The sequence below is a fragment of the Ptychodera flava genome, chromosome 3 (genome assembly GCF_041260155.1).
Source record: "Ptychodera flava strain L36383 chromosome 3, AS_Pfla_20210202, whole genome shotgun sequence".
Taxonomy (NCBI): Eukaryota; Metazoa; Hemichordata; class Enteropneusta; family Ptychoderidae; genus Ptychodera; species Ptychodera flava.
In genome coordinates this window covers 15,788,271-15,815,143 of record NC_091930.1, presented here as the reverse complement: position 1 = coordinate 15,815,143, position 26,873 = coordinate 15,788,271, and the positions used below count along the sequence as shown (strand labels likewise).

Here is a 26,873-nt window from a genome sequence, read left to right as displayed (position 1 = left end):
GATTCGAGAAGAAAAAGATATTGTGTTTTACAAGCAGTCCATGACAAATGCATCAAAAGTTACAGCGCGTGAAGCTATTAATAATCAATCTCAATTTCGCTAGAACAATATTGCGATTGTTCGAACAAAAAAAGAAACAAAACAAACACACAAATATGAAAGGGTATTTTATATGATCTCCATCTCGATAGGCTTCCATTCGAGGCTCATGTTACGGATTGTTCACTTGCCTTGTTGACGTCCCGAATCAGGGCCTGTATTCCGGACACACCCAATTAACTCCTCGGTGCTTGTTCCGTTCATGTTCACCTCAACTTTACCAGGTCATGAACACTCGGCGGGAGACCTGCGTTTGACGACGGCAGGATTTTCTGCGACGAACAAATTCTTAGCAAAGTTAAGAATCCAAAATCCAAATTCTTTCTTTTTAGATTGATAGATGGTACGATAAAGACTAACTTTTAAGTCAAAGCAATGAAGATTGAAATGTGACTTTAAATGTGCTCTCCAATGCCTGTGAAGGCAAGATATTCGAGGAATAGCATATACATTGATGAACCTTGTTCTTTGTGCTGCAAAGAATGGACCCCGGTACTGAATAAGATGATGCGCCCTAAATGTATACTTAATATCAGTTGCCAATACCATAGGCATTTGTTATTAAAACTGCTGTCATTCTTGACCCGCTCAAACGACCAGTTTACTGTCAAGTGAAAGAACATTTATCGTCTGCCCGTTTTCTACATTCACGGATGTCCGGTTCATAGGAGCGAAGTATCATTTTACTCCAGATTAAGGATTACGCCTGATCAACCAATCAGACGATGTTACAGTAGCATCTCTCGAGAACACAAAGAGGTCGACCCTTCTAATTGGTTGTGTTTTGATGACATTGCACCCACGTTTATTGGCAACGTGATTTTGAAAGACATTATTCGAAGCGCAAACTCGGGATTGCATGTGCAGATGTTGGAACAATCGAGTCTTCTGTGGCATGAAGATTTTTTGTAGGTGACTACGTAGACAATCAGGGCAGTATTGGCGGGAACTTGAAGTGAGCAGCGAAGCTATTACTGTGGGTAAGTTAAACGTTTCAATATTTGCAATACTTAAAAGCTGGTTCGATTTTGGAGATGCGCTCGGACTTCGGTCAGCGTTTGCAGTCCTTGCATGGACTGGCCACCCTGACATACCAAGGACTCAGAAAGTGAAAGAAATGAGCTAATCATAACGTCTGATTTTAACAAAATTGTTTTTCTGCGAGATAATTACTATACTGGACAGAAAATTTACAAAACTCGTCATGAAATAGACGAAACAATGATTATGACTGTGTTTTGTCACGAAAATCATCTTTAGGCTGGGGACATGTCTTCGAACATTACACACGTACGTTCGCCTTCCTTTGAACGCATGTCAAACGCTCTTAGCCTAAGGTAGTATGCACCTCGAAAGTGAAAGAGCTTAAACTTTTGCTCAAACCTTCCTAGATGAAACTTTGAACCATTCTGGTACCGAAACAATAGAAATCGGGGGTAATCGTACAAAGTTTGAAAATGGCGAAGAAATTACTAAACATTTTGCCATATTTGAAATCCAAAATTGCCGCCATACGTGTGTTAACTCTACGGGCGAAAAAAAAATCAAACTTTGGGTTTTCGGAACTAAGTCGGCGGATAGTTTTCTTTCTCCACAAGAGCTTTAAAATGAGCACCCACAAGTAATAGATCAAAAAAGAATTGTAAAAATTTGAGAGTTCGAATATCTTGTCCCAGAGACGAGTTCCACCAGAACCATTTCCATCACCCTACTAACATATTCGTCGTTGACCCTCAGTATTATATTCTGTCCGAAATGTGACGCGTACAGTAGGATGTGAAGTCCGTAAGTGCAGTGTTGACGCACCAAGCATAACGGTTCAAGGGCGATACCAGCAATTCCAATATTGATCGGATGTAAGGAAACTAAACTGTTATCTACTATGAAATAAGGCAGTGTTTTTTTGAAAAGACTAATTTTGATTTGTCGGTATCTTAACTTTGCATGCAAAAGAATAACTCCAGGAAGCTTCAGGAGATCCTAAGAAAGTTACACTTGCTTTAAAAATTACAGCAGGACCTAAACATTTGATCAATCCTCATGGACTTCAGAATATCGATTCTATTCATTAAAGAGGGCAAAGTGACCCCCTGGTGGTGTGTGTAGATTTTTCAAATTCTCGGTATAAACAGAGCCTTGATGCAATTTGCATGGGCCCTAAGGACGGTTATCGCTCTCTAGTGCAACACATGATTCCACGTTGGTATGTCGAGTAAAGCAGAGCCACGGACGGTAGCCTTGGGTATATTTTAACAGAAAACAAAAGCATTCTTACTTACCCTGGGAGTTGATGGCTATCAGCTAACATGAACTTACTGAGGCTGCAGCCAGACTTCTCGACTTCTGTGCACGCGCTGCATTGACCATGAACATGGACTCGCGGGGAACGGATCTCAATTCTATAACTTTATATCCTAGTCGTCATTTTACCATCATTGTAATATCTTCTAGTGGGCCTCGAAATGTCCTACATCCCTCGCCATTGAAGCGACCTGAATCTACGAGTAACACATGTACGAAGGAGTGACACGGATAGTAATAGAGACTTGGAGGATGTATAGTTATCATGCATACAACATGACCCCCTATACGCAAAGACGTCTTCAGCAAATTAAAGATCGATATGTCATTTCTTTCGGTTGCATTTCTTGCATAAGTGATCGATACACCTGTTGGCAGCACGGTGTTGTATGTCACACAAGAGAAAAATTCCAATTTAGTCTAGGCAGAGGAAAGTCCTGCAAATATCGTAGCCCAAAGATGCATCTAAATTAAAACATTCGGACTGAGAAAAAAGTTTTTAATCGTGAAAACGAACACACATACACTTCCTGCTGATGTATTTCCTTCTCCACCACCAGATATTTTGTTTTTTACATTTTGGTCATGGTGAAGGATTTATACATTTGCTCAAACTCTCTCATCAAAAACTTTAAACAATTCTCTTTAAAAAATCCAGTGGAAAATTAGGGGTTACTGTGCAAATTTTGGTTGTTGTGAATATTTAAAATTCAAAATACCCGCTAGCCCTATGTGGACTTTATAGAAAAAGAAGGCATTTTCTGTTTTCACGAAAACAAAACGGTGAAACTTAAAGTATTAATAACAACCAAAATTTGCACCATAACCCCTAATTTTCGACTCGAATCCACAAACGTAGCATACCAGGAAAATACTGTTTTTAGTGTTCGAATATCTGTCCCTGAGGGGAATTCTACGATACTGGCAAAGGTCTAATATGTAGCACTTAAATCAATTTTGATTGCAAATTTTAGAATAAAAGCCAGACATGAAAAACTAGCAAAAAAACGGAATAAGGCCAGAGAAAAAAAAATTGTTAATCTGATTTTTTGGACCAAGTCCCAGGAGCGGCGAGCGATTTTTTAAAATTTTTTTAGGCCGAAGGTAAACGCGGTTCTCTGGCATTTTTGCACAGATGCAGACAAGGCAAGATAATTGTTTCCCTTTTTACCAGAAATATCTAAGACAAGAAACACTGATACTGGTAGCTGGATTCAGTACTATATTTCCCAACAATAACATAGGCCATTACATTCACAGTTAGTGTTTGCACAACATATTCTGAGTATTCTTGACCGCAGACATCCGGGAACTTGCGGATTTCCACGTCATTTTTGCGTCACACTACCGGGAGAACACAATATTAACTTGTGCACTCCCAGAAAAATCTAAGTGCTCTATTCTGCACTGCTTTACACTCTTTGTATGGTGCATGACCCCATACCCAAGAACAGTAATCTAAAATTGGTACAACAGAGGCATTATATATTTTCGTGAACGTATGAAATCCCATGTTACTTAAAAATTTAAATTTTGACATAACAGCACCTAGAGCCCTGCTTGCAGATTCGGCAAGAGCTTTGACAGTGACAGAAAAATCAAGATGTTCATCTAACATAACACCAAGATACTTGTACTGTGCCACATACTCTATATTGTTATTGCCAATTCGAAATTGAAATTGACTACGATCAACATTTCTCTTTCTAAAATGAACTACTTTTGATTTTAACGCATTTGCAGTTAGCGCCAATTATTGCACCAGACATTGAACTTGTCAAGCATATTTTGCAAATTATCTTCTGAATCTGAAAACAAAACTATGTCATCGGCAAAAAGAAGCATACAATAGTTTGATCCCCCAATATTAATCCCACAATCAAGAGATAACATATCAGTCACAAGATCATTATAAATAAAGAAAATAAAGTTGGAGACAAATTATCGCCTTGTCTAACACCTGTGCTAGTGTCAAATGTTGCCGATAGATTACCATTGAGACATATTGCAGCATTTGTATCTTTATAAATTGCCTTGATTGAGGAATACATTTTTCCATCGATCCCATTAATCAATAATTTATAAAGTAGGGAATCTCTGTCCACAAAATCAAACGCTTTGCGTAAATCGAGGAATGAAGCAAATGTAGGTAAATTTTCATTCATTCTGTTTCGAATAATGGCTGTTAAAGCATAAATATGATCTTGGCACGATCTATCTTTCGAAATCCATTTTGTTCTTCCGCTAATATTTCGTTCTTTTCTAAATATTCTAATAATCTACAGTTAAAAAGGAACTATACAGTTTTGATATCGTACTCTGTAGACTAATACCTCTATAATTTAAAGGTATACGTGGATCAGAAGATCTATCCTTGGGAATGGGGATAACAATTGCGGTTTTCCAAGGTGTTGGTATAATACCCGTGTCAAAACACAACTGAAAGAGGTGCACCAATATTTCTATTGTCGGCCTGTTTTTCAACACTTCATAGGGAATACCATCTATCCCAGGGCTTTTACCATTTTTAGCCCTTTTGACAATATTTTCTACTTCATCGAAATTTATGTTTCTATTTAAATCTCTATTTGATGAATAATTTGGATCGGCCATATTCTGTTCTAATAGGATCTTATGCATTGCAATTCGATTGTGGAAGTCGACATTTAAATTGGTTTCGTTACTATTATACAACGATGAAAACTGGCTCCGCCAGGTATTAAACACTTTGCTAGAGTCTTGTACAGTGTCACCATTTTCATCATAGACCTCCATAATTATACTATTCCGTTTATTATGACTATTGGCTGTGAAATATGGGGGCATGAAATTAATGACAAAGTTGATTGTCTTGATGATGCCAGTATCTCTTTCTATAAATTCATTCTAGGAGTTTCTAAACATGCCTGAAATGCTGGTGTTTTTGGAGAGCTTGGTAGATACCAAATTCGGTTTAGAGTTATATTAGACATGCTCAAGTACTGGCATACACTGGTTTTGACCGATGACATTTTATTTAAGTCTGCATACATATCATCGATGGTCTGATTTTGTGTATAACATATGTAGTTGCTTGTGTTGAAATATATGCACTTCTGAGCTTGTACCAATCTTTGGCTTTGCTTGGAAACACAGTGACATCTGTTATCAGCGATGCCTCTATCAATGTCAGCGGTAGCTGCTCTGTTTGTAAGAATGACAAAACTTGCCAAAGGATTCTAGTTGCGATTCATGTCTGACATCGAAGGCCTGACAGACTATCAATCAATTCGTCTGCAGAAGTTAATATCTAAGCGCCAATATTCAAAATATTCTTACTCTCCAGCGCTTCTTGGCTAAACCACATCGTACGCTCCAGCATTCTGAAAATATCTGTACGGTACCGATACAGATTTTATGGCCTGCATGCATCTTGCAGAAGAGTCTGCAGCGACATGATCTGAAGACCCCATGGCCGAAACGTGAATATTTTATCATATATCCAATACCGTTTTCGTGCTAGGCAAAGGATAGTTTTATCGCGATTTTCAGCTCATATGCTCACACACGTGAGTTACTGTCTGACCAATGTCTTTCTGTCCGTGTGTCTGTCTGTCTGTCTGGGTGCTTGCCTGTCTGTGTGTCTGTCTGTTGGCGCGATATCTCAAGACAGATTATTGGACTGGAATCAAATCTGGTACATAGATTCTGTTTGGGAATGGCAAGAACTAATTAGATTTTGGTGTGTGTTGCTTGGAAAATTGATGTTAATTTACAAAATTATTTGTTCAGAAATCAGATATTCTCAGATTGACAGTATCATATTTTATGAATCTTCTTACAAATGTTAATCAAGGAACCTTGGCAGATTCCAAAGTCATGTAGAAGTTTTATGAAGATGTCACTTACAATAAGCACAAATGGGGCCTAATCGTGGTACAACCAACATTAGTCGTGTTCGATCTCGACTACGCATCATCTCCTCATCTCCTTGTCCTAGAATAGACACGTAACCATAGTCAATCTATGAAATGATACAACCGTGAAATGACAAACTATTTACGTCATGTTTATCTCTAGCTATAGGGGAAGTACAAGATGGATTGAAAAATGGCGTGGATTTCAAAACACTTTCCATTCTGAAATTCATTCTCTCCCATCATATTCGTTATCGATCAGTCGTATATTGTAATATAAACCATATACAGCAAAGCATACTATGTATCAACATCCTCTAACTCGTGCATAATTGCAGTTGCTATGTATTGTGTCCCCGCTGTGTTGGTCACTAAGTTGAGTACGACTCAGATACAACGTTATCCTTTCCCCAATCGGGGTCATATTAAATTTGAACACTTAAACATACATGCTGGACTGAGGATTTGAGGATACTTTAGTGAAATGTGCAGAGCAAAGCAATCAAACAACGCACAACAAATGATAAAACATTTACAGGTAATTTAATGAATTTTTTTGTTTAGAGTTATCTTACACGAGTGTTTTTCGCAACAGCTGTACAACTTCGAACCAAAGGCGAAAGATTGTGCGGCTCTGCGAAAAGCAAGTCAATGATGATATCTGGGCCGCTGTAAGCATCCGAGTGTAAAACAATAAACTACGCGAAGTGAAAGTTGAAAGCGCAGTATTGCAGTTTCGGGATTCCCTGTTACCTGTTGCTCAGTTTCTTTTGACGGTCAGTTTTTCATGGAGCTCTTGACGGCCAATCCTGCTCTTAGGTACACTAATCTTTGTTGCTAGAGAGCACATTTTATAATGGGCATTTCAAATGCCTAAAAGCTGCAAGAAGCCGACGATAAGGCCTATAATGGCGGATTTTTTCGTCTCGTTTATTCCTCCATATGCATATATAGACTAGCCCAAAGCCTGTGGGCATAGAAATGTAAAAAAAGCAGAGTAAAATGAAGGGATAAACTTCAGTAGACAGTCACGTTATTGTCGAGGTGATCACGAAATTGAAGCAATGTACTCTGGCGACTGACACGTAAGCTTACATCATGTAAGCTTGCATTGTTGGGTGAAAGCTAGTTCTGCGTGGCAGGACTGTGCCAATAGCTGGCAGCACCTCGGTCGCGGCGTGCAGTTTCTCCACCAAAAACAACCCATTTTTTGCTCACGTGTTGACACACGTGAGCATATGTCGCAGCGATGTCTGTCTGTCTGTCTGTCTGTCTGTCTGTCTGTGTACTCAATATCTCAAAAACGGCTCATCAGATCAAATCAAATCTGGTACATAGATTCAGTTTGCAAATGGCAAGAACTGATTAGTTTTTGGTGGGTGTGGCTTGCTTACTGTTTGCTCATTTGCATAATTAATGATTTTAGAAAAAAACTGATATATATTGACAACGACTGCACACAATTTGATGAGATTCGCTACAAATGTTGATCACACCAAGATATATCAGCTTTGAAAGATATTAAGGGGTGACGTGAAAGATAATTACTAATTTGCATGTTTAATGAAATTTCCTAATTAGGAGTATATATCTGAATTTAATCGATCAAAATTGACGAAACTTGGTATGCATATTGAAGATACTATGATTTAACCATATTGAAAGTCATTAAGCATTTTTACTTCATCCAAATCCTAATTTGCATATTTAATGAATTTTTGAAATTAAGGATATATATTTGAAGTTACATGACCAAAATTGATGAGACTTGCTATGTACATTTAAGATACTATGATAGAACATTATTTAATGTCATTCAGCATTTTTACATTAGCCAATTCCTAATTTGCATATTTTATGAACTTTACTAATTAGGGGTATTTATCTGAATTGACGAGACCAAAGTTGATGAAACTGGCCATGTACATTAAAGATACTATGATAGAACATTATTGAAAGTCATTAAGCATTTGAACTTTAGCCAATTCCTTATTTGCATATTTAATGAACTTTCATAATCAGGGATATTTATCTGTATTGACTAAACCAAAGTTGACAAAACTTGCTATGTACATTAAAGATGCTACGATAAGACATTATTGAAAGTCATTAAGCATTTTTACTTCATCCAGCTCCTAATTTGCATATTTAATGAATTTTTGAAATTGGGGATATATATTTGAATTTACATGACCAAAATTGATGGAACTTGCTATGTACATTAAAGATACTATTATGTAGGCTAACATTATTGAAAGGCATTAAGCATTTTTGCTTCAGCCAATTCCTAATATGTGTATTTAATTAACTTTCCTAATTAGGGATATATACTTGGATTTATTTGATCAAAGTTTGCATAACATGCTATGTACATTGATTATTATACCAGGTTATAATACCAATATTGAAAGTCATTCCGCACTTAAGTTTTCGTGTCAGCTAATTTAGTTTGCATAACTAATGAGCATTCAAAGTTTGGAATATATAGTTTGAAGGATTTGAACAAAGGCAATTACACTTGCTATATAAAGTGGTGATACAATGATAGCAGTCAAAGAAATTAATTACTTTTATTTCATCTAATTACATATTTGAATACTTAATGACATATTGAGTTAATCTGTGGTGAATATTGTTCATTATGTTGATCATAATACTTTCAATGAAGTTGCAAATGTGGCAAGGTTCCAATTTACACATAACTGCAATATATAATGATACACGTGAGCATTTACAGTCATATCTGGTAATCCCAAGCTTGCATTGAGTTTCGTTTTCGAGCACACCCACCTCGCCTGGTACACGATCAGCCCTGCGTACAGGTCTGTGTGTTCCCGGCGCTATACGATGTGGAGGCCGTATAACGCCGGGAACACACAGACCTGTACGCAGGGCTTTGGTACACGATGTGCGCAGCTGCGCTTCTAAACTTACGCAAAGCCCACTTTTGGGAGTGGGTAGGAGACACGGAGGCCGTAAGCGACGTATAGGGTCTCGGCAACTACCATTGCAATGTACTCACTTTTGGTTTGAAATGCGAAACAACTGATACAAATAATTACAAGATGCACAGAGAATAACATCATTCAAACAGATCTTGTGTGTCGAGAGGTAGCTCGAATCGCGAACAGTATCAATGACAGTACTCGCCCAGCATGGTGTCACGACGATATCACCGATGGTACACCGCGCACTGTTCTGAGCTCAAGCAACTCCAATGAATGTAATTATTGCATGTTTTCGTATTACAGAGTTGAATGGTTGTTTTCTTTCTCTGTATTGTTCACTTACATTTGTAAACACATTTGATGTACCATACCATACTCTCTGTTAGTATGTGTCGAGTAAAATAAATATTGATCGATTGATTGATAGATTGATTGATTGATTGATTGATTGATTGATTGATTGATTGATTGATTGATTGATGAATGATTGATTGATTGATTGATTGATTGTTCAGTCCGAGTGCGATGTTTCCAAGCTCAACTAGTGATCATGTCGTGTTTGTAAAACGAACAAAGTAATGGCAAGGAAATGCCCAAAAATCTTCAAAATTGACGAAGATTTGCTAACTATCAAATGCACAGAAAATGCATTACTCTTAGTTTTACCATTGACCTATTGCGTCTATGGTTTTATTTGTTCACAGTCCGTGTCATCGATACTAAAATCAAACTGACAAGCAAATGTCCTGCTTAGTTTCACTATTTGACAGTAGTTTGTGGGTATCCATTGTGCTGAAGTTGGTGTGCAGGTCACAGGCCGTTCACGTTCCAGCTGTACTTTGATGGTTGACGTATGCGTAGTAATATTGGTCATGTGCTTGGGTTCAATGATGGCGGTTTGTTCAAATTGCGCGAACGCCCTTACCAACATTGAACCTTGCCGTAAAGAGCAAGAAGGTTGTTTACGTATCCTTGAAGCCGAGCATAGTCACAATTTAGGTCTCCTATTGATTTGACCAAGGATTTCAGTCATCGGAAAAATGAAAAAAAGTCAAAAGATACAAATAATGTCCCTTTAATTGACGTCGTGCTGGTGTGATGAACTGTAAACTTAAATGTCCCCTGGTTCAAAGTTGCCGAGGCTATCATGCTCGAATATCATCTTATGAACAGGAATGCTTATGGTCGTAGAGAATTGTTCAATCCAATGGCTGCCTTTCTCTACGATTTCCCGCTCGTTGGCCTGTGTGACTTCTGTCTGACTTCTCTCCTGTCTATTAATAAATGCTGAATGATTATACGCAACAGCAATGTGGCACTACTGATATAATCACTGTTTGTCTGTTTACAAAATGTTTTCCCCATAACATACCGACAGAACTGGAGTGAACTGATAGGTAGCTAATGACATCATGATTTTAGCATTTGTGAGTATCGCAGGATCTTATTCCACAGTATCTGAATATTGAGGTCGCATTGATCTAGAAAACGAGGACACTATGACATCGCAAACATTACGTTAAGAATATCACTGTTTAAATGCTTAGCATCCCACCACATCGAGTCAGATACCCTTACGAAGAACCATGTAATCTGTGCAATGCACTGGTCATTGAAGAACTAGTAAACGTCGAAAGCCCTCTTTTTTCTTTCAGCAGATGTAGACGGCATTTATTCAAATATGAGAAAATCATGAAGATGTTATTAACTTTTCAATATAAAATACTGGTGACAGATGTCGTTATCAAGAATATTATTTCTTCGATGGTCCCGTGAATTTTTAGTTTCGGGGGTGGAACGTTTGATATCGACGCTCTTGAAAACTGACCAACGTGTACGGACGCATCCGAAATCCAGTCAGCATACGATCAGCACGCGGCACGTAAACAAGCCCTCGGCTTGTATCGGTTCAGAGAGGAAATGATGGTGAAAGCTCAGGCTGTGATTACTCTCAGAACCCAAAGGCTTTTCCCATGATTTTGCTCATTCCGCGCGCCATTGCGATATTCACCGATTGCATCAAATGATATGCAGCAATGTTACAAAAACGTATACTTTAATTGCTGTTTTATCATATTTTTCATGAAACTCACAATCTAATTATTAATATCGTGCTTTCCTGTGCAGTTTAATTATGCCTCTAGTGCATTCCTACCAACTCACTATTCTCCCTTCCTTACAGTTCCTCGCTCAGGAAATGCCCAATGCAAGTGGAGCCCCTCATCGTAAACCGATTGAACCTTGCATGATAGCAACGATGTGTCAATGACCGGCTATTTACTTACTGCACAGTTGAGAAGTCGTCATTGTAGCATGTGTTAGCATGTGTCTTATCACTTCAAAAGTGACAGCACATGGTTGAGGCAGATGTGAGTTAATGAAATTTCTCGGGGATACATATAGCACATTGAAGTCTCTTAAAACATCTTCTCCAAGGAGATCGCATGCCCGACGCTGGACTTGCATGTAGACTAAGTAGTGTTCAGGGCTTATTTCCAAATTTCCCCGCTCTTATTGTCCAACATTGGCAGATAAATTCCACAGTTATATCTATCTATCAACTAAAGCCCTCGTCAATGTTGATAAACTGGGTATTTTCGATATCGATGTCCAAGTGTTCAGAAGTGTTAATTTATCACCCAGATTGCGAGTTGAGAATGTACGAGATGTGTATCTGGGCAACCGATTGTGTACTGTGCTATTAACTTTTAACATTTCATTTTACAAAAGCTGGTATTCGTTTGCGGGCTTCAATGGTTATATCTGTCTGTGTCTTTGATAATGTTTAGTGATAGTCTCTTCGTCGACCTAAATTCCGATCTTTCGGTCTCTCTGCAATCGAATCCCGCATACTCGATATTTGCTATTCAAACGATTTGTACGTTCGTGCCGTCCACTTCAATGCAAAAGATGACACAAAGATCCGTCACAAGACTGCTCCAATAACTCAACCCAATTTGGTGACCTCTGGCCAACAAGACCGTCAGAGATATTTATCAAACTGTTAAATAATGGTATTATATTTTTGCTTTTGAGTTTAACAGGATTTGAAGACTTTATTGAATCACAATGGCGGACAAGAGATCAAACAGCACTGTAGAACAGCTTACTTGAATGCTGTGGAAAGAGGCGATATCCGTGGTGTTGAGAAGTTCTTGGAAGATAAGTCCGAATTCGACATCAACGCCGTAAACACAGATGGCATGACTGCTTTGCAGCTGGCCATTAAAAGCGGCAGTGTCGGTGAGTGTTTAGCAGTTCTCACCGAGAAAAGATCATATCATTTTTTGTCGGCGAGTCGTGGGTCCACGAAGAAACAAACTTTACAAATATGTTGCCCTGATGACCAGTTAATATGCACAGGACAGTTGTCCGCTGACAATTGTAAGAGTTACCTACGTACATACACGCATCGGACACCTACCCTGTTCTAAACGACAACCCATACTTGTGGGTTGCATGTGAACAGATGGCTATTGTAGGGGTAACGTCCTGGGAGCGTTTCCACATACGTTAAAGACTCCTTTGCGGAGGAATGTCTTACGAAAGAAAACGATAAAACCTTGTTTGGTGGCGCTGGCTGCCAGCGGAGAGTTGAGCATGTCCTAATTAAAAATGCAGATGGTTTACTTTTAAAAATTGCAAATGGCGACCCCAGCTGAACGTTTGTGAATGGGTCACTCTTGCTGATGAAGCTGACACAAAGCATTTCTTCTTCCTCAATAGAAAACACATGGACAGTAAAGAATTGAGAACATACATTTTTAATTCACCGGATCAATTAATTTAAAATGTCCTGTTGTATTTCATTTTATTCATTATTTAGACTTTTGTGATTGTTTGCTAAGTTAACTACACACTGTAAGAGTTAATTCTTATCCCGGACATACCTCATTTACATTTTTATCCGGTTTTGGAAAACTTTGCAGAAAAAAAATTGATAAACCGCATAACAGTAGTTTAAATATATCAATGCGCCATTCCATGGTGAAAATCGTTCCATTTATAACTGTTTTCGTCTAAGATAGAAATAAAAGCATTTAATATCATTTACCACTAAATCTAAATTTTTTGGGAGAAAAATGTGTGTAAGAGAGGCATGTAATAAAAAGATTATAGCCCAAACAGGGACTATGTACCTTCGGGGCAGGAGACCGTTTGCCCTCCTTACGTCGGGCAAAGAAGGTCACCTACCCTCGGCACATAGTCCACATAGGGCTATAATATATATCATTTTACAATATACTAGTATGTGAGTTCCCTAAAAAACATAATATTCTTCCAAAGTTTCCTACTTTCGAAACATATCACTGAGTAAAAATCGGACATACTTGTAAACTTCGGCCATCCCATCGGGTTGTTCGTAAACTTTTACATTTTGTTTTAATTCGCAGAAATCGTGAAAATGATTCTTAATAACGGTGTAGATATTGGTGACTCCCTTTTCCACGCCATAGAAGCTAAATTCGTTAAAGCTATTGAAGTGATACTGGCTGACCCGAAGGTAAGTTATAACAGCCCTGCATTCGTGACTTCAATCTCTTTACATTAATGCCTTGTCACACACTTCCAAGTAAATATCCTTCCCCCAAATCATTCCTAAAATTCACTTTTCGAATTTGGGTCAGATTCATATGTGTTCTGTACATTTATATCTGTGTGCTAGCGGCGCTGCCAGTCATTTTATACTCAAACTTCACATTTGGTGTCATTTCGCCAACAGAGCTCCAGCTGTTATTCGTCAGACTTCTCAAAGATTACCCCTTATGCTATATGTCAAAGTTAAAACTGACAGTGAATGTCTCTCGGGTGTTTTTTATTACATGCCTGGTACATCGAACGTCGGGCGCTCCATAGGATTCAATGGTAACTCGCCGATGACGTCGCGGGCCGCATAGTCATCACTGGACTGAAAGTGAACCGGAACTATTTCCAACTTGAAAAGTTTTCGATGTAAAAGTCTTGAAATTTCATGTTTGCACCGAAAATCCGGTTTTTGGAAAATTCGCATAAAAATATTGATAAACCGCACAGCAGTAGTTTAAATATATCAATGCGCCATTCGATGATGAAAATTGCTTTATTTTTAACCGTTTTTCGTCTAAAATGAAAATAAAGCAGTTGACTAAAATTTTGCCAATAAACGTATATATTTTTGGTGCAAACTGAGTATGAGAGGCATGTAATAAATATATTATAGCCCAAACAAGGGACTATGTACCCTCGGGGCAGGAGACCATTTGCCCTCCTTACGTCGGGCAAATGGTCGACGTCACCTACGGCCTCGGGCACATAGTCCCATGTTTTGGCTATAATGTATAATATGTCTACAAAGTGAAGAAACAGTAGACGAAATGCTTGTTTTGTATAAAAAGAACTTTTTCTTGCTATGTTTCAGGGGAAAGGCCTGATCAACGAACACGCTGGTATCGAAAACGAGGAATTCCATCCGGATACAACCCCGATTATTCTTGCTGCTCATCATAATGACTATGACGTCATTAAGGTAAATGGATGACATTTCGATGGCATGCGATGTATCAGAACGCTCACAATCTGTCTGCGGGAGACTTTCCAGTTCGGTGCATCATCAGTACGTCACGTTAAGGAAGTTTAAATGTAGAAAGACCATTATCTATTAAACTAACAACTGCCTTATAATTATATCATTTATTTCGTTTAAGTAAAATTATGTCACCCGATGTGTTCTTTTTATAAACCTAGGTGTTACTAAAGTGTTTCTGTAGATAAAAAACGTATGTCAAAATTTCAAAGTCCAAAGATTGCCGGTAAAAGGAACTTGAATTTGTCTGCATAGTCAGTTGAAATATTTTACATAAGTATTATGAACGTAACGTCAGTGATTACATTAGCGATCGAAATTGAATATAATGTGAGGAAAGGTTTTTAAATGTTAAGAATACGTCCCGGAATTATCATTGTGATGGGTAGGAGTCAGCTAAATAGTGCATGACTCGCCCCAACGACGAAAAAGCAGTTCTGGAGGTTTGACGTTACATGACGGTAGCTTTGAACAAATTAGCCATGGTCGCTACAAAAGTCTATATCCCTATTCTTCCCTTCTATACAATTCGTCAGTTATTGATGAAGCGGGGCGCTCCACCGATTGCAGTGTCGAGCTACAAGACCGAGAACCACACCCTTCAACGCTCTGTTGGTACTCTGAATGTGTACAAGGCACTGGCCAGCGAATCTTACATGTCTGCTATGGAACTTGAGGACGAGGACACAGATCCGTTTCGGAGGGCTTTTGAGGTATGGCACGACTTGGTTGATCATCGGCGATTTATGAGTCTTTAATTTCTCGATTAAGGGACCGTTCAGTTTTTACGTCGGGGGGGGGGGGGGCAAAATCCGGGGGGTCATCGTAATTTTGGAATCCGCGAAGGGGGGTCATCGCTTTTTCACTGGTAAAAAGAGGGGGGTCACCACATTTTCAAAAACATAATACCTACAATAAAGTTCACTTTATGCCATGGCCATGATCGACCCTGTTTACCCGTGGCCCACCTTCGGCGGCCCATTACAATAAATTGATTTTATGTATTACCCATGACCCTCTTAACGGGCAGACGCCTTTGGCGGCCCACTTCAATTAGGTTTACTTGGTGCAATGGCCATGATCGACCCTCTTTACCGGCGGGCCGCCTTCGGCGGCCAACCACAATAAATTGACTTTATGTAATAGCCCATGACCATCTTAATGGGCGGACGCCTTTGGTGGCCTACTCCAATTAGGTTTACTTGGTGCAATGGCCATGATCGACCCTCCTTACTCGGCGGGCCGCTTCGGCAGCCCACTACAATAAATTGATTTATTGTATTACCCCGCATTTGGCGGCCCACTTCAGTTAGGTTTACTTGGTGCAATGGCCATGATCGACCCTCCTTACCGGCGGGCCGCCTTCGGCAGCCCACTTCAATAAATTAACTTTATGTTATAGCCCATGACCATCTTAACAGCGGGACGCCTTCAGCAGCCCTGTCCAGTAAAGTTTACTTTTATGCAATGGTCATGATCGACCCTCTTTACTGGCGGGCCGCCTGTCGGCGGCCCAACTTCAATAAATTGACTTTATGTTATAGCCCATGACCATCTTAGCAGCCGGACGCCTTCAGCGGCCCGGTCCAGTAAAGTTTACTTTATGCAATGGCCATGCTCGACCCCCTTTACCAGTGGGTAAAATTGGTCTTTAATAAAGTTGACTTTATGTAATGGCCCATGACCCTCTTAACCGGAGGGCTGCCTTTGGCGAACCTCTCCAATAAATTTTACTTTATACAATGTCCATGGACATAAGTTGTCTATGGAAATGATGTTAAATATTGCCTTATAGTCGTCCTAATTATCATACGTTTGCATGGATATGGCTGAGAAGTTTGTGCACTGGCATCTCTGCTACATGAATAAAGTGCGCGACGTACCGGAGTTCAAATCCAAACCGTGTGGGTAAATTTGACATATAGGTTTTGGTTTTTTTTTAACCGGGGGGGGGGGGGTCATCATTTTTTCTCGTCTGACAAAGGGGAGGTCATCTGTTTTTCATGAAAAATGCAGGGGGTCATATTTTTTTGAACACCGGCGACAAGATTTGCCGCCCCCCCCCCACGCCGTAAACACTGAACGGTCCCTCAATATTTCCTTTCCTCAACTGAACCTCAAAATACCTTTTCCGTTGTGTGTGTCAAGTTAATGAACAAAGAATAGACTCGCATTAACGAAATTCCGTCACAGGTATCAGGGTATGAGACAGAGTAGCAATTCGTTGATTTTCACCTGGGTCACGCGAAGTAGTTTGCCGCCAAAACTGTACTCTTCCACTGAAGTTCCATTGGTAAACATGGCTTGCACACCTCGTTTTACGTAATACAGGTTCAGATGACCAACGTGGTCGAAATTCCAAAGCCCCGTCGCAAATTATTTATATTCCACCAGATAAAACCAAATGTCCTGAATGCTGCACATGTTGAAAAGGGATCAATTCATGTGAATAAATAATCGTTTCGAAATTTAGATATGGTTAAAAAAACTAAAGAGAAGAAGCCATATTGTCGAGAAAATATCACCGACCTTTATATATATCATTCCATTCATAGGCCAATCGAAGGGCAAGAACCAGTCATTAAACTATATTTTACGTTCTGATTTTACATAATATCTAAAAATTGACGGTATCTTTGGATAAATTCCGAAGTTTGGTCACTTTCCCGACAGCTATGCCAAGAATTACGCAAAGAGAGTTCCAAGGAGTATGAGTTCCGTGAACAGTATCTCGAATTGGCGGAAAAGTGCGAGCAGTACGCGGCTGATTTACTGGGTAAAACGCGTGATTCATCCGAGCTTCAGACTATTCTCAGCCACAATGCAGACATGGAAGTCAAGGACATCGGCAAAGAAGAGCGGCCGACGAAAGTCTTGTATGCGGTAAACTAAAGACCTGAAAAAGGTGAGTAAAATGCTTTGCTTACCTAGAACACAATGCCGACAAAAATGATGAGAATCAGATCTATCCGAGATTTGGGTGTTCAACACAGTAAAAAAGTGCCAGCAACAAACTCAAATCACGTTGTGAGTTTCATCAACGAACTGCAGGGCACATATGTGGAACCAGTTTCCTCCGAACAGTTAAAATAAATTATTAGTTCTCATTTCAACAGATGTGACTAACCGTATAGGGTCTATGGTTTATCTTCGCTTTTTCACTAATAAATGTTCATTTATTAAATATGTACTTATTTGATTTATCTCAATTCATATTCAATAACACTTTAAAGATTTAGAGATTTGAAAGACTTATTTGCACAGTAAACATTGCACAAAAAATAAAATTAAACGATAGCAAAGTATGAAACTAGGACAAATGAAATATTTCGAAAGACGTAATGAATATTGCATTCTAATAATAAATGAAAACATCCTCCTTTTTCGTTCCTTGTACATCTCACAACAAACCATCACATTTTGCTCGATAGTAACACATATATTGCCTCTATTTAAATTGTATGCTATAAATACTGAAGATAGAAGTTGCCAGCAAAATTGTACGCGTCAGTCATTTAATATATCATAAAGACAACATGAATGTTATTTTAATACGTCTTCACTTATATGCACTGATACTTGTTTGTTAATCAAGGTACGAAAAAAACGATTTCAAAAAGTCAAATATCATCGATAACTCTCTCTCTCTCTCTCTCTCTCTCTCTCTCTCTCTCTCTCTCTCTCTCTCTCTCTCTCTCTCTCTCTCTCTCTCTCTTCAGTTTGTGGTGCATCCACACTGTCAACAGCAGCTAATCACATTGTGGTATTGTGGTCTGAAAGATTGGCGAGATAAAGGCTGGATACGAAACATGATTATTTCATTGCTCATTATGCTGGCTTTCCCCTTTTTGTGTCTCGGATACTTAATTGTGCCATTCGGAAAATTTGGAAGATTCATGCGTATACCGTGAGTGATCAGCAATCGAAATTTTGCTTGTATGTTCGCCCCTCCGTTACCCTATTCCCTATGTATAAGTTCAACCACTATATTGAGTACAATGGGAATTTACCAAACTTTGGCAATTTAAGGGTTAAAGGTGTGCAGCAGTTTTGGATAAGAAAGATCAGTGTGAAAGACAAAGATCAATATGAAAACAATGAGTGAAACTAAATTTAAGGTTAATCAGTCACTGCAATCTTCATATATCTATAAGTGGTACAAGAGAATGCTGCACAAAGGACCCTTTTTTCGGGAGCACAGCGCTAGCGAAGCTGGCCAGCTAGCAGTAGAAGTAGGGCAGGGGAACGGTATAGACGGCGCACTTTTTGTACCACCATTCTGCCCAGGGACTCGGGAATGATATTATTGCCTGAATACATGGGTTTATGTGCCCGAGAGCGGGTGACATTTTGCCCTACGCCAGGAGGGCAAATTGTCTCCTGCTGCGAGGGCACATAAACCAATGTATTCAGGCAATAATATTTTTATTACAGGCCTCTCCACAGTTAATGCTACATGACATTTTGTTACATGCAGGGCATTTTCAAACAATTACCATTATCGACCCGCATCAAACAGTCGAATGGCAGTGCGCTTATTGATATTTTACATCTAGCGTTAATCGTCTACTTTGGCGTAGAAATCGTCGAAGGGCTTCACTGGCCTGGTAACTATGGAAACCGCTCAGTACATCATTAACCGGCCCGCTAACTCCCCGGGTGTTCCTATTCAAATCATTGTACTGATTTGCATTCACATCGAGGCATGTAATAAATAAACATTCTAAACACATATTCTCTTATTATTCATGTCTTCCATAGATACATTAAATTTCTCATGCATACCGCATCATACATCTGGTTTCTGGCACTATTGTTCTTCACCACATACCACTTCGACGGCAGCGGCGAAGATCTCAGCCAGCTCAACAATGAAGAAAGAAAAATAGCGGAGTTGGATATAGCAAGACGGTATAGCCAGCAACGGGGACCTCCCCCAACGCCCGTCGATTTGCTAGTTGTAATTTGGGTCATTGGTATGTACAAATGACGCCTCGTAAGATATATAATCTGTCGGTTTATGAAAATTACTGGGGATATTCTAATATGAGAATACCAAACTATCGAATTCATGTCATTGAGATGCATTTTATTGACCGTATTTCCTGTTGAGAAAAATTGCAATCCTTATTTAATGTGCTCTTTTATTTTATAACCAAGTTACCGATTACATCTTCATTTTGGTTTCAACTCGTTTGTAGGGATGACTTGTCGGGAACTACAGAAGTGTGGAACTCTGGAATCCTGGACTACATGACCAATGCCTGGAATGTGATGGACATACTGCAGTTAGGACTGTATTGGTTAATGATCGCATTGAGGCTTGCCGCCTTCATTCTGGTTTGTTGTCCATCTGTCTTCTTTTCCACAAAATCTCCATGAATTGTTGTTTCAGGTGCACCAAAATTAAGTAATCTGATATATAGGCTTTAGGTAGTCCTTGTCTTAAAGAATGATCCAAACAGACAACACCATTGGAACTAAACTCGATTTAATCTACATATATTATCTCGTCTGCTTTGCTTTTTATATTACACACTTGTTTTCATGAATAAATTGCGATATTGCAACATTCAGCTATTTTGGCACTTTACACTTTGAGAAATTTGCAAAATATGCAAATCCAATTATCCCAAATTAGTTCCAATCGTGTTAGACGAACAAACAAAAGTAAAAAACAACGAAACCAGCAAAATAAATTAATAAATAAAGAACTAACAAAAAATAAACCAAAATAAATAAATGAAATAAAATAAAGAAGGAAGTAAAAAAAAAAAAAAAAGAAAGAAAGAAAGAAAACTAAAAACTAAAATTTTATTGCAGGTTCACGAAGAAAGAAGGACGGGCGAGGGCTCGGTGGGGAAGAGGGCAGTGTCCGATGACTTCGGTGACAGCAACGATACCCTTGCCATCGTCCAAGATCTCCTCAACGGAACTGCCGATGATATTGTGGACAGGATCAGCCTGTTAATCGACGACATACAGTCGTCGCCTCAATATGAGGCCGCATTAGCCAACATCTCTGAGAGACTGTCAAACATCCATGATTTGGTGTCGGGTCTGGCGGACAGCGGAACGACGACGCTGCAAGCGCCGACCTTCGACTTTGGTGAGGATTCCAGGTTCGAGGACGTCTCCTTCTCCAAGCCACGCTCAGAGTGGAACGAAATGGACCCAACGCTGCTGGCCGACTGCATCATCGCTCTCGCCAACGTCATCAGCGTCATCCGCTTCCTGCGGGTGATGGTGATCAACGAATACGTGGGACCCCTTCAGATCTCCGTCGGTAAAATGATGAACGACATCATGAAGTTCATGTTCATTTTCATTTTGGTTTGGGTTGCCTTCGCCTTGGGTTTGACGCAGGTCTATTGGTCCTACGCAGCAGACACTGTATATGACTGTGTCACACAAGAGGACAAGACTTACCCAGAGTGCTACGAAGAGCGCTATTTCCCTGAGTAAGTTATAGACGTTCCTTCTCTCTGGCATCCAGTCCCATTGCGTGTGTTTTAAATCTGTAGCCTTCAGATATGGAAGAAGTTGTTATTTACGATGGAACACATTAAACTCCAAAGTGAAGTTGAAGCAAATTTGAAAAGATGTCGATAACTTGAAATAATGCGCTGTGACTGTGATACTATACATAGCAACTCTGTACTCGTCAGCGAAGCATTTACATTACACTGAAACATGCCGAATAACTATTAGCGTTCGATAAATCGAGCGGGTGATCGAACGTGATTGATCGATCGAGCGAGCGAGCGAGCGAGAGAGAGAGAGAGAGAGAGAGAGAGAGAGAGAGAGAGAGAGAGAGAGAGAGAGAGAGAGAGAGAGTAGAAATTATCAAACGGACAGAGCTTTCAGTTTGATCATTTCCTATTGACAATATTTAACTCCGATTGACTAGAACATTGTGGACTTGCACGAATTTTGCCAGCTAATCGTTTTGTTTAAATGCCATTACAGCGTGATTGGATCGATGAGAACGCTGTTTTGGTCGCTCTACGGATTATTGACCTGGAAGCGCTAGAAGTGGAGGACAACCATCGCTCGACGGAGTTCTTCGGTGGAGTGCTCTTTGCAGGATATCAGATTGTCGCCGTCATCATTCTTCTCAACCTGTTGATTGCTTTAATGGGTACAACTTACGACAACATCGTGGTGAGTATTCTATAAGATCAGACCAGGGCTGTAACGACAGGTGTGCACACACTTATAGAAATGTGAAACATTTGACTGTCGAGTGATGATATTGTATTTGCAGCGTTTGAGTGGTGTTCACCAAATTTTATGACGCGAAATTTCATCGATTCTTTCGTACGACATTATGATGTCGTATCACAGCAAAAATGATGATCGAACCACAAAAGAAGTAAACATAAAATGATATTCAAAGATTAAAATGATACGGCATAACACAGAACATTAAAGTGCAACACATTACAGTACAATACAGTACAGTACAGCACAGCACTGCACAGCAAAGCACAGCACACTACACTACACTAAATTCGGTTGTACCGGTACAACTACATGTGTGCATGATATAAAATTTCGCGGGCAGATAATATATTTTGTAACACACCTCATCCGCAGTCTGTATTCTAGTTAACCAGTTGATAGTCACGTGGGATGCATTCTTTTTGTGCTGATCCACGTAAACGACGTCATCAGGCATCATTTGTTGGAACTGTTGCCTGCCAGGCATCAGTTCCGAAAAATGATGCCCGCTGACGTCAAAAACGACATTGACGCGTGCGCGGACCAGAATGTAAACAAAGATGTCGTCTGCGGCCGATCGAAACGATAGTCGAGAATTTTTTGGTTTATCCTACTTTCTGAAGAAGAATTGAATGCTTTGGTTTCCAACAAGGACTCGAAACGGACGAAAACTATAATCAAAGGTGCATTGAACGTTTTGCAGAAGTATTGGATCCTGTTGGGAAAAAACATTTTCTTACTGAACCACTCCAACATACTACATCATAGGCCTACATGAGACAAGTTTTGTGTATAGTACGTTCTTATGCATGGCTACGGATGAGATGTGTTACAAAACACATATTGACTGACCATGAGGGCAACAGCATACGTCTGTACCTCGAGGAACTGTGAGTTACCCCCAAAATCAGTCTGTTTTTTGGGGTGACTTACAGGCCCTAGGGGTTAAGACGTATGCTGTTGCCCTCATGGCCAGTCAATATGTGTATACGTATCTGGTCAGTACATCTATGTGATATTCATCCCTTTGACCGTCTTTGCAGCAAAACGCGGATATTGAATGGAAGTTCTCCCGTTCTGATATGTGGATGGATTATTTCCGAGCAGGTACAATTGATCCGCCCCCTTTCAACGTTCTGCCGAGTACCAGGGCCATCATCAGCACTGCTCGACGCTTGTACTACTGTCTCTGCTGTAAAAAGATGACAAGGCAGTTGCAAAGGTAACTTTCCATGTAGTACAGTCATTTTTCATCCTCCTCTTTTTCCTAATGTCTGAAAACTACGTGTTACGCTATAAAACGCTATCACATAACTTTAGTGTCTGATGTCAAAGTACTGCGACAATATGAGCGTAACTCAGAAATTGCAAAAGCTTTCAACTGAGCTATTTGCGCATTCAGAAGTGAAACATGGCATTCCATGGGTTGTACAGTCACATTACGATGGACAAAGTTTGCTTTGTATGACGCTTTAACTGTGACACTTTATTTGTATGTACCTGTATGTACCTCGGACTAGTATATGGTCGAGGGGTTCATTGAGAAGTATTATATAAATGTGAGCTTTTTCCTTACAGCTGCAACGGAAAATGAAAGCTATGAATGAAAGAAAGGAAAAATACAAGGTAAGTTATTTATTCATTTGTTTGTGAACACATCAATGGACCATTACTGATTTCATCATTCTTGAAACAAAGTTATTTTGCAAGATCAAGACGTGCTTAAAAGAAACTGTTACAGTTGCTGTAATTTTTGATGACGTTTTTCATTAGATTTGTTTTTGATGAAAATTGCTCTTGCTTGTTCTGCTCCCAAATCATTATGAGATACACAGTATTCAGCATGTCAACTCAGTTGTACAATAGTAGACTGTTTGGTGGTGGTGAATTCTGCTTCGGGCCTGAATTCAAATGAAAACAGTGATAGTACATTTTATCAGTAAAGAGTTGTATTGACAAGCTGGAAACCAAGTCTGGTGCTTCGATGTACTTTGCGGAATAGAGCAAACACTTGCACTCTACAAACGAAAGCAAAGAGGTTGCTTACTTGGGATGAATTTACAATAACCCTGTAATCGGTGATTTTTCTCGCTGCAGGATGTTTGCAGACGACTGATTCTGCGGTATGTTGCCGAGGAAAAGTCTACCGCCGCCGATGCTGGCGAAGGTGGCTATGCTTCTGCCAAAAGCGAACTGTCGACCGTCAGGTATGTCTATAAATCGGTAGACGCCGTCAAGTTGAGCAAAGTCTGAAATCGAATCAATATTTTTTGCATCGTCGTACTCCATTAATTTCTATAGACTTGAACCAGAAATACAAAGTTTACCAAATTCCATACTTCTTTCTGTCTACAGTGTATCTGGGACGTCTGTGTGAAATACTTTAGGTTCCATACTGCACATGAGAATAATATGCTTGATTTCCCTGACATGATTTCCCTGACAGATGAAAAACAGATTTTCTTATTGAAGGGAGAATTAACACAATTTAATCAATGGTTTGCGGCTTATCGTTTTTTTTTTTCATTCACAGTTTTGTGATATATGTATGTATGTATGTATGTATCTATTTTGTATATGTTTATATATAATATTATATATATATATATATATATATATATATATATATATATATATATATATATATATATAAGTACTTCATATCTGGTCATTGTTCTGTTCTGCTAGGTTTGAAATCTACAATGCTATGCTGCATTTGGAGAAGATATTCGAGCAGCAGACACTAATGGTAGCCAATAACTTGAAGACTTTGAGCAGCGCCCTCGAGGACAACAACCGTGAACAAATGAAAGCTATGGAGGAGATCAGAGACCAACTCAATAACATCCAGAAGCACAGCGAACTGAACCTCGGTGATCTAGGCAAACGTCTTTCGGATGAACACAAGAAGCTGCTGGACAAACCGACCGGTTCGCTGTCCGGCATTTTTGAACCCGGAGTGCGAGAGGTGACGATTACGAGAACGTCGAAGCCACCCGGGCCATCGCCAACGCCTTCCTCGACACCTTCCTCTGTTCCGTCGTCGCCAAGGAGACCGAAACCTGGCGTCGCTGGCGAGCAAGATGTGAAAGATGAGGGTCCGAAAGAGTAGGTCGTCTTTTGTCGAGGTCGTCAGCCCAGCTAACTCTTTCATCATGGCCTCCAAACAACGTCAAGTGCATTACATGTGTGGCATATAATATATCACACATTATCACAAATTTTCTGCTCTCTTCTCTTGCAATCACTGTTAGTTAAAAATTATTCCTTATGTCTTTATTGTGGTCGTTTTGTCATTAAAAATGATAGTTCGTTTCCTGTATGGGTACGGCTTTTGAATGTACCAAAGATATGTACAAAGTTTTACCAATAATATCAAACCTTAGAATGGAAATCATCATCATGGGCACATGTTTTGTTATTGCACACTAAGTGAAGATAGCCGCCCATATTAACTAGGTCAATAGCCTTTGTCGATATTGAGTAACTTGATTTGTCGCCTTACAGAAACTTCATTATCGATTCTAAATTTCAATGTATCTCTCGGTTGACTGGATAGCTATATTCATGTGAAATTTACTATAATGTTGTATTGTATGACATTTATTTTGAGATTTGACATTTAATGGTCTCATTTGAAACCTATTTCAACAGCCAATCTGAGGTGCAGTTATGGTGTCACCATTTGTTCGTATGATTTCCCAAATTAAGTTTGCACTTGTCTTTAATCTGTTTCGCCGTGTAAGTATACATGAGGTCTGAGTCCTTATATTCTGGAAATCCGTCATTTGCCAAATAAGATTGATTACACTTTCGCTGACCTATAATTATGTTTCTTATTTCTTGCATGGTTCGAATGTTTAATATGTAATAATACTTAACTTATAATTTCTATTTTGGAGTAGCAAGTTTGTATATTTTTAGTAGGTCTTAAGTCATTTCTTTAGATAATGATTTATTGTCAAATAATGTAATGTTTTATTTTTCAGTAGGTTGCCTAAAACTTTTTAGAATGATAAAAACGACACATTTAACAGTTTTTGGAATATAGGTTAGTATAGAAGAATTTTTGTCAAGTTCTGATTGTTATTTATTACTTGTGGGGACTGATGAAAGATTTTGTTTCTTTGCAGTTGATGATTTTTTTTTTTGTTTAAGCAGGTTAGATTTATCAAATACTTTGCTTCGGGTGATTTTCGCAAACTGCAAACTCGAAACTTCAGTTTGAATACATGATCTTTGCTCTGCTATGACTACCTTTCAAATACTGTATATCTTTCTGTTGACTTTTCGTTCATGAATGCAAACCTGTAATATTACGTGGTACATATTACACGGTAAGGCACTTTTTTCGACACATTTGCCTATTGGTGACTATGCCAGCACAATTCACAATTCCGAATCTCGAGTTTCCCGGTGTGTTTACTTGACATCGTGGCGTTTTCAGTGAAGAATGATAAATAACAGACACTTTTATTCTTTGCTTAAAACCAAACAGCGTCAGTTTATTTTTTTCCATTGCAACAGATGCGGGCATTTTATCAGATCATTATTTGAACTATTTAACAACATATTATACCACCAGTGGCACAAAATCATGAATTATTATTCAAACCAACGCGCCTTGTTGCGTTTGAATGGCTCAGACGTTGCCAAGGAAATAAAGTGCATGCAAGTAACTGTCTTATAAGAAGGTCATATTGAAAATTGATAGTTTTGAGACAGTCAACAGCAGATTGTTTTACCTCCAGACAATTTTGTAACTCTTTCCTGTGGACACGCATGAATCGGGTTTTGGGGTTAGTGTGTTTAAATTTTCGCATTAAAAGAAATTTGAACTTT

The 26,873-nt window shown here is 39.2% G+C and overlaps 1 protein-coding gene across 3 annotated transcripts; it reads left to right on the top strand.

Moving 5' to 3' along the window:
• Positions 1–744: 744 nt before the first annotated feature.
• On the top strand, positions 745–26,873 carry LOC139129618 (short transient receptor potential channel 4-like). Of its 3 annotated transcripts, XM_070695278.1 has the most exons (13): positions 745–1,079; positions 12,281–12,487; positions 13,639–13,748; positions 14,643–14,750; positions 15,344–15,520; positions 17,481–17,712; positions 18,527–18,714; positions 19,569–19,783; positions 20,009–20,147; positions 20,631–21,268; positions 21,777–21,971; positions 23,075–23,253; positions 23,610–23,637. In XM_070695278.1, exons 2-6 carry the CDS (start codon positions 12,448–12,450, stop codon positions 17,697–17,699), a joined length of 654 nt encoding a protein of 217 aa, XP_070551379.1. In that variant the 5' UTR covers positions 745–1,079; positions 12,281–12,447; the 3' UTR covers positions 17,700–17,712; positions 18,527–18,714; positions 19,569–19,783; positions 20,009–20,147; positions 20,631–21,268; positions 21,777–21,971; positions 23,075–23,253; positions 23,610–23,637. The 3 variants fall into 3 exon arrangements, with proteins under 3 accessions (XP_070551379.1, XP_070551380.1, XP_070551381.1); XM_070695280.1 differs by lacking the exons at positions 745–1,079; positions 12,281–12,487; positions 13,639–13,748; positions 14,643–14,750; positions 15,344–15,520 and adding exons at positions 24,129–24,238; positions 24,720–26,873 and having other exon boundaries at positions 17,517–17,712; positions 23,610–23,657; XM_070695279.1 differs by lacking the exons at positions 20,631–21,268; positions 21,777–21,971; positions 23,075–23,253; positions 23,610–23,637 and having other exon boundaries at positions 920–1,079; positions 12,289–12,487; positions 20,009–20,148.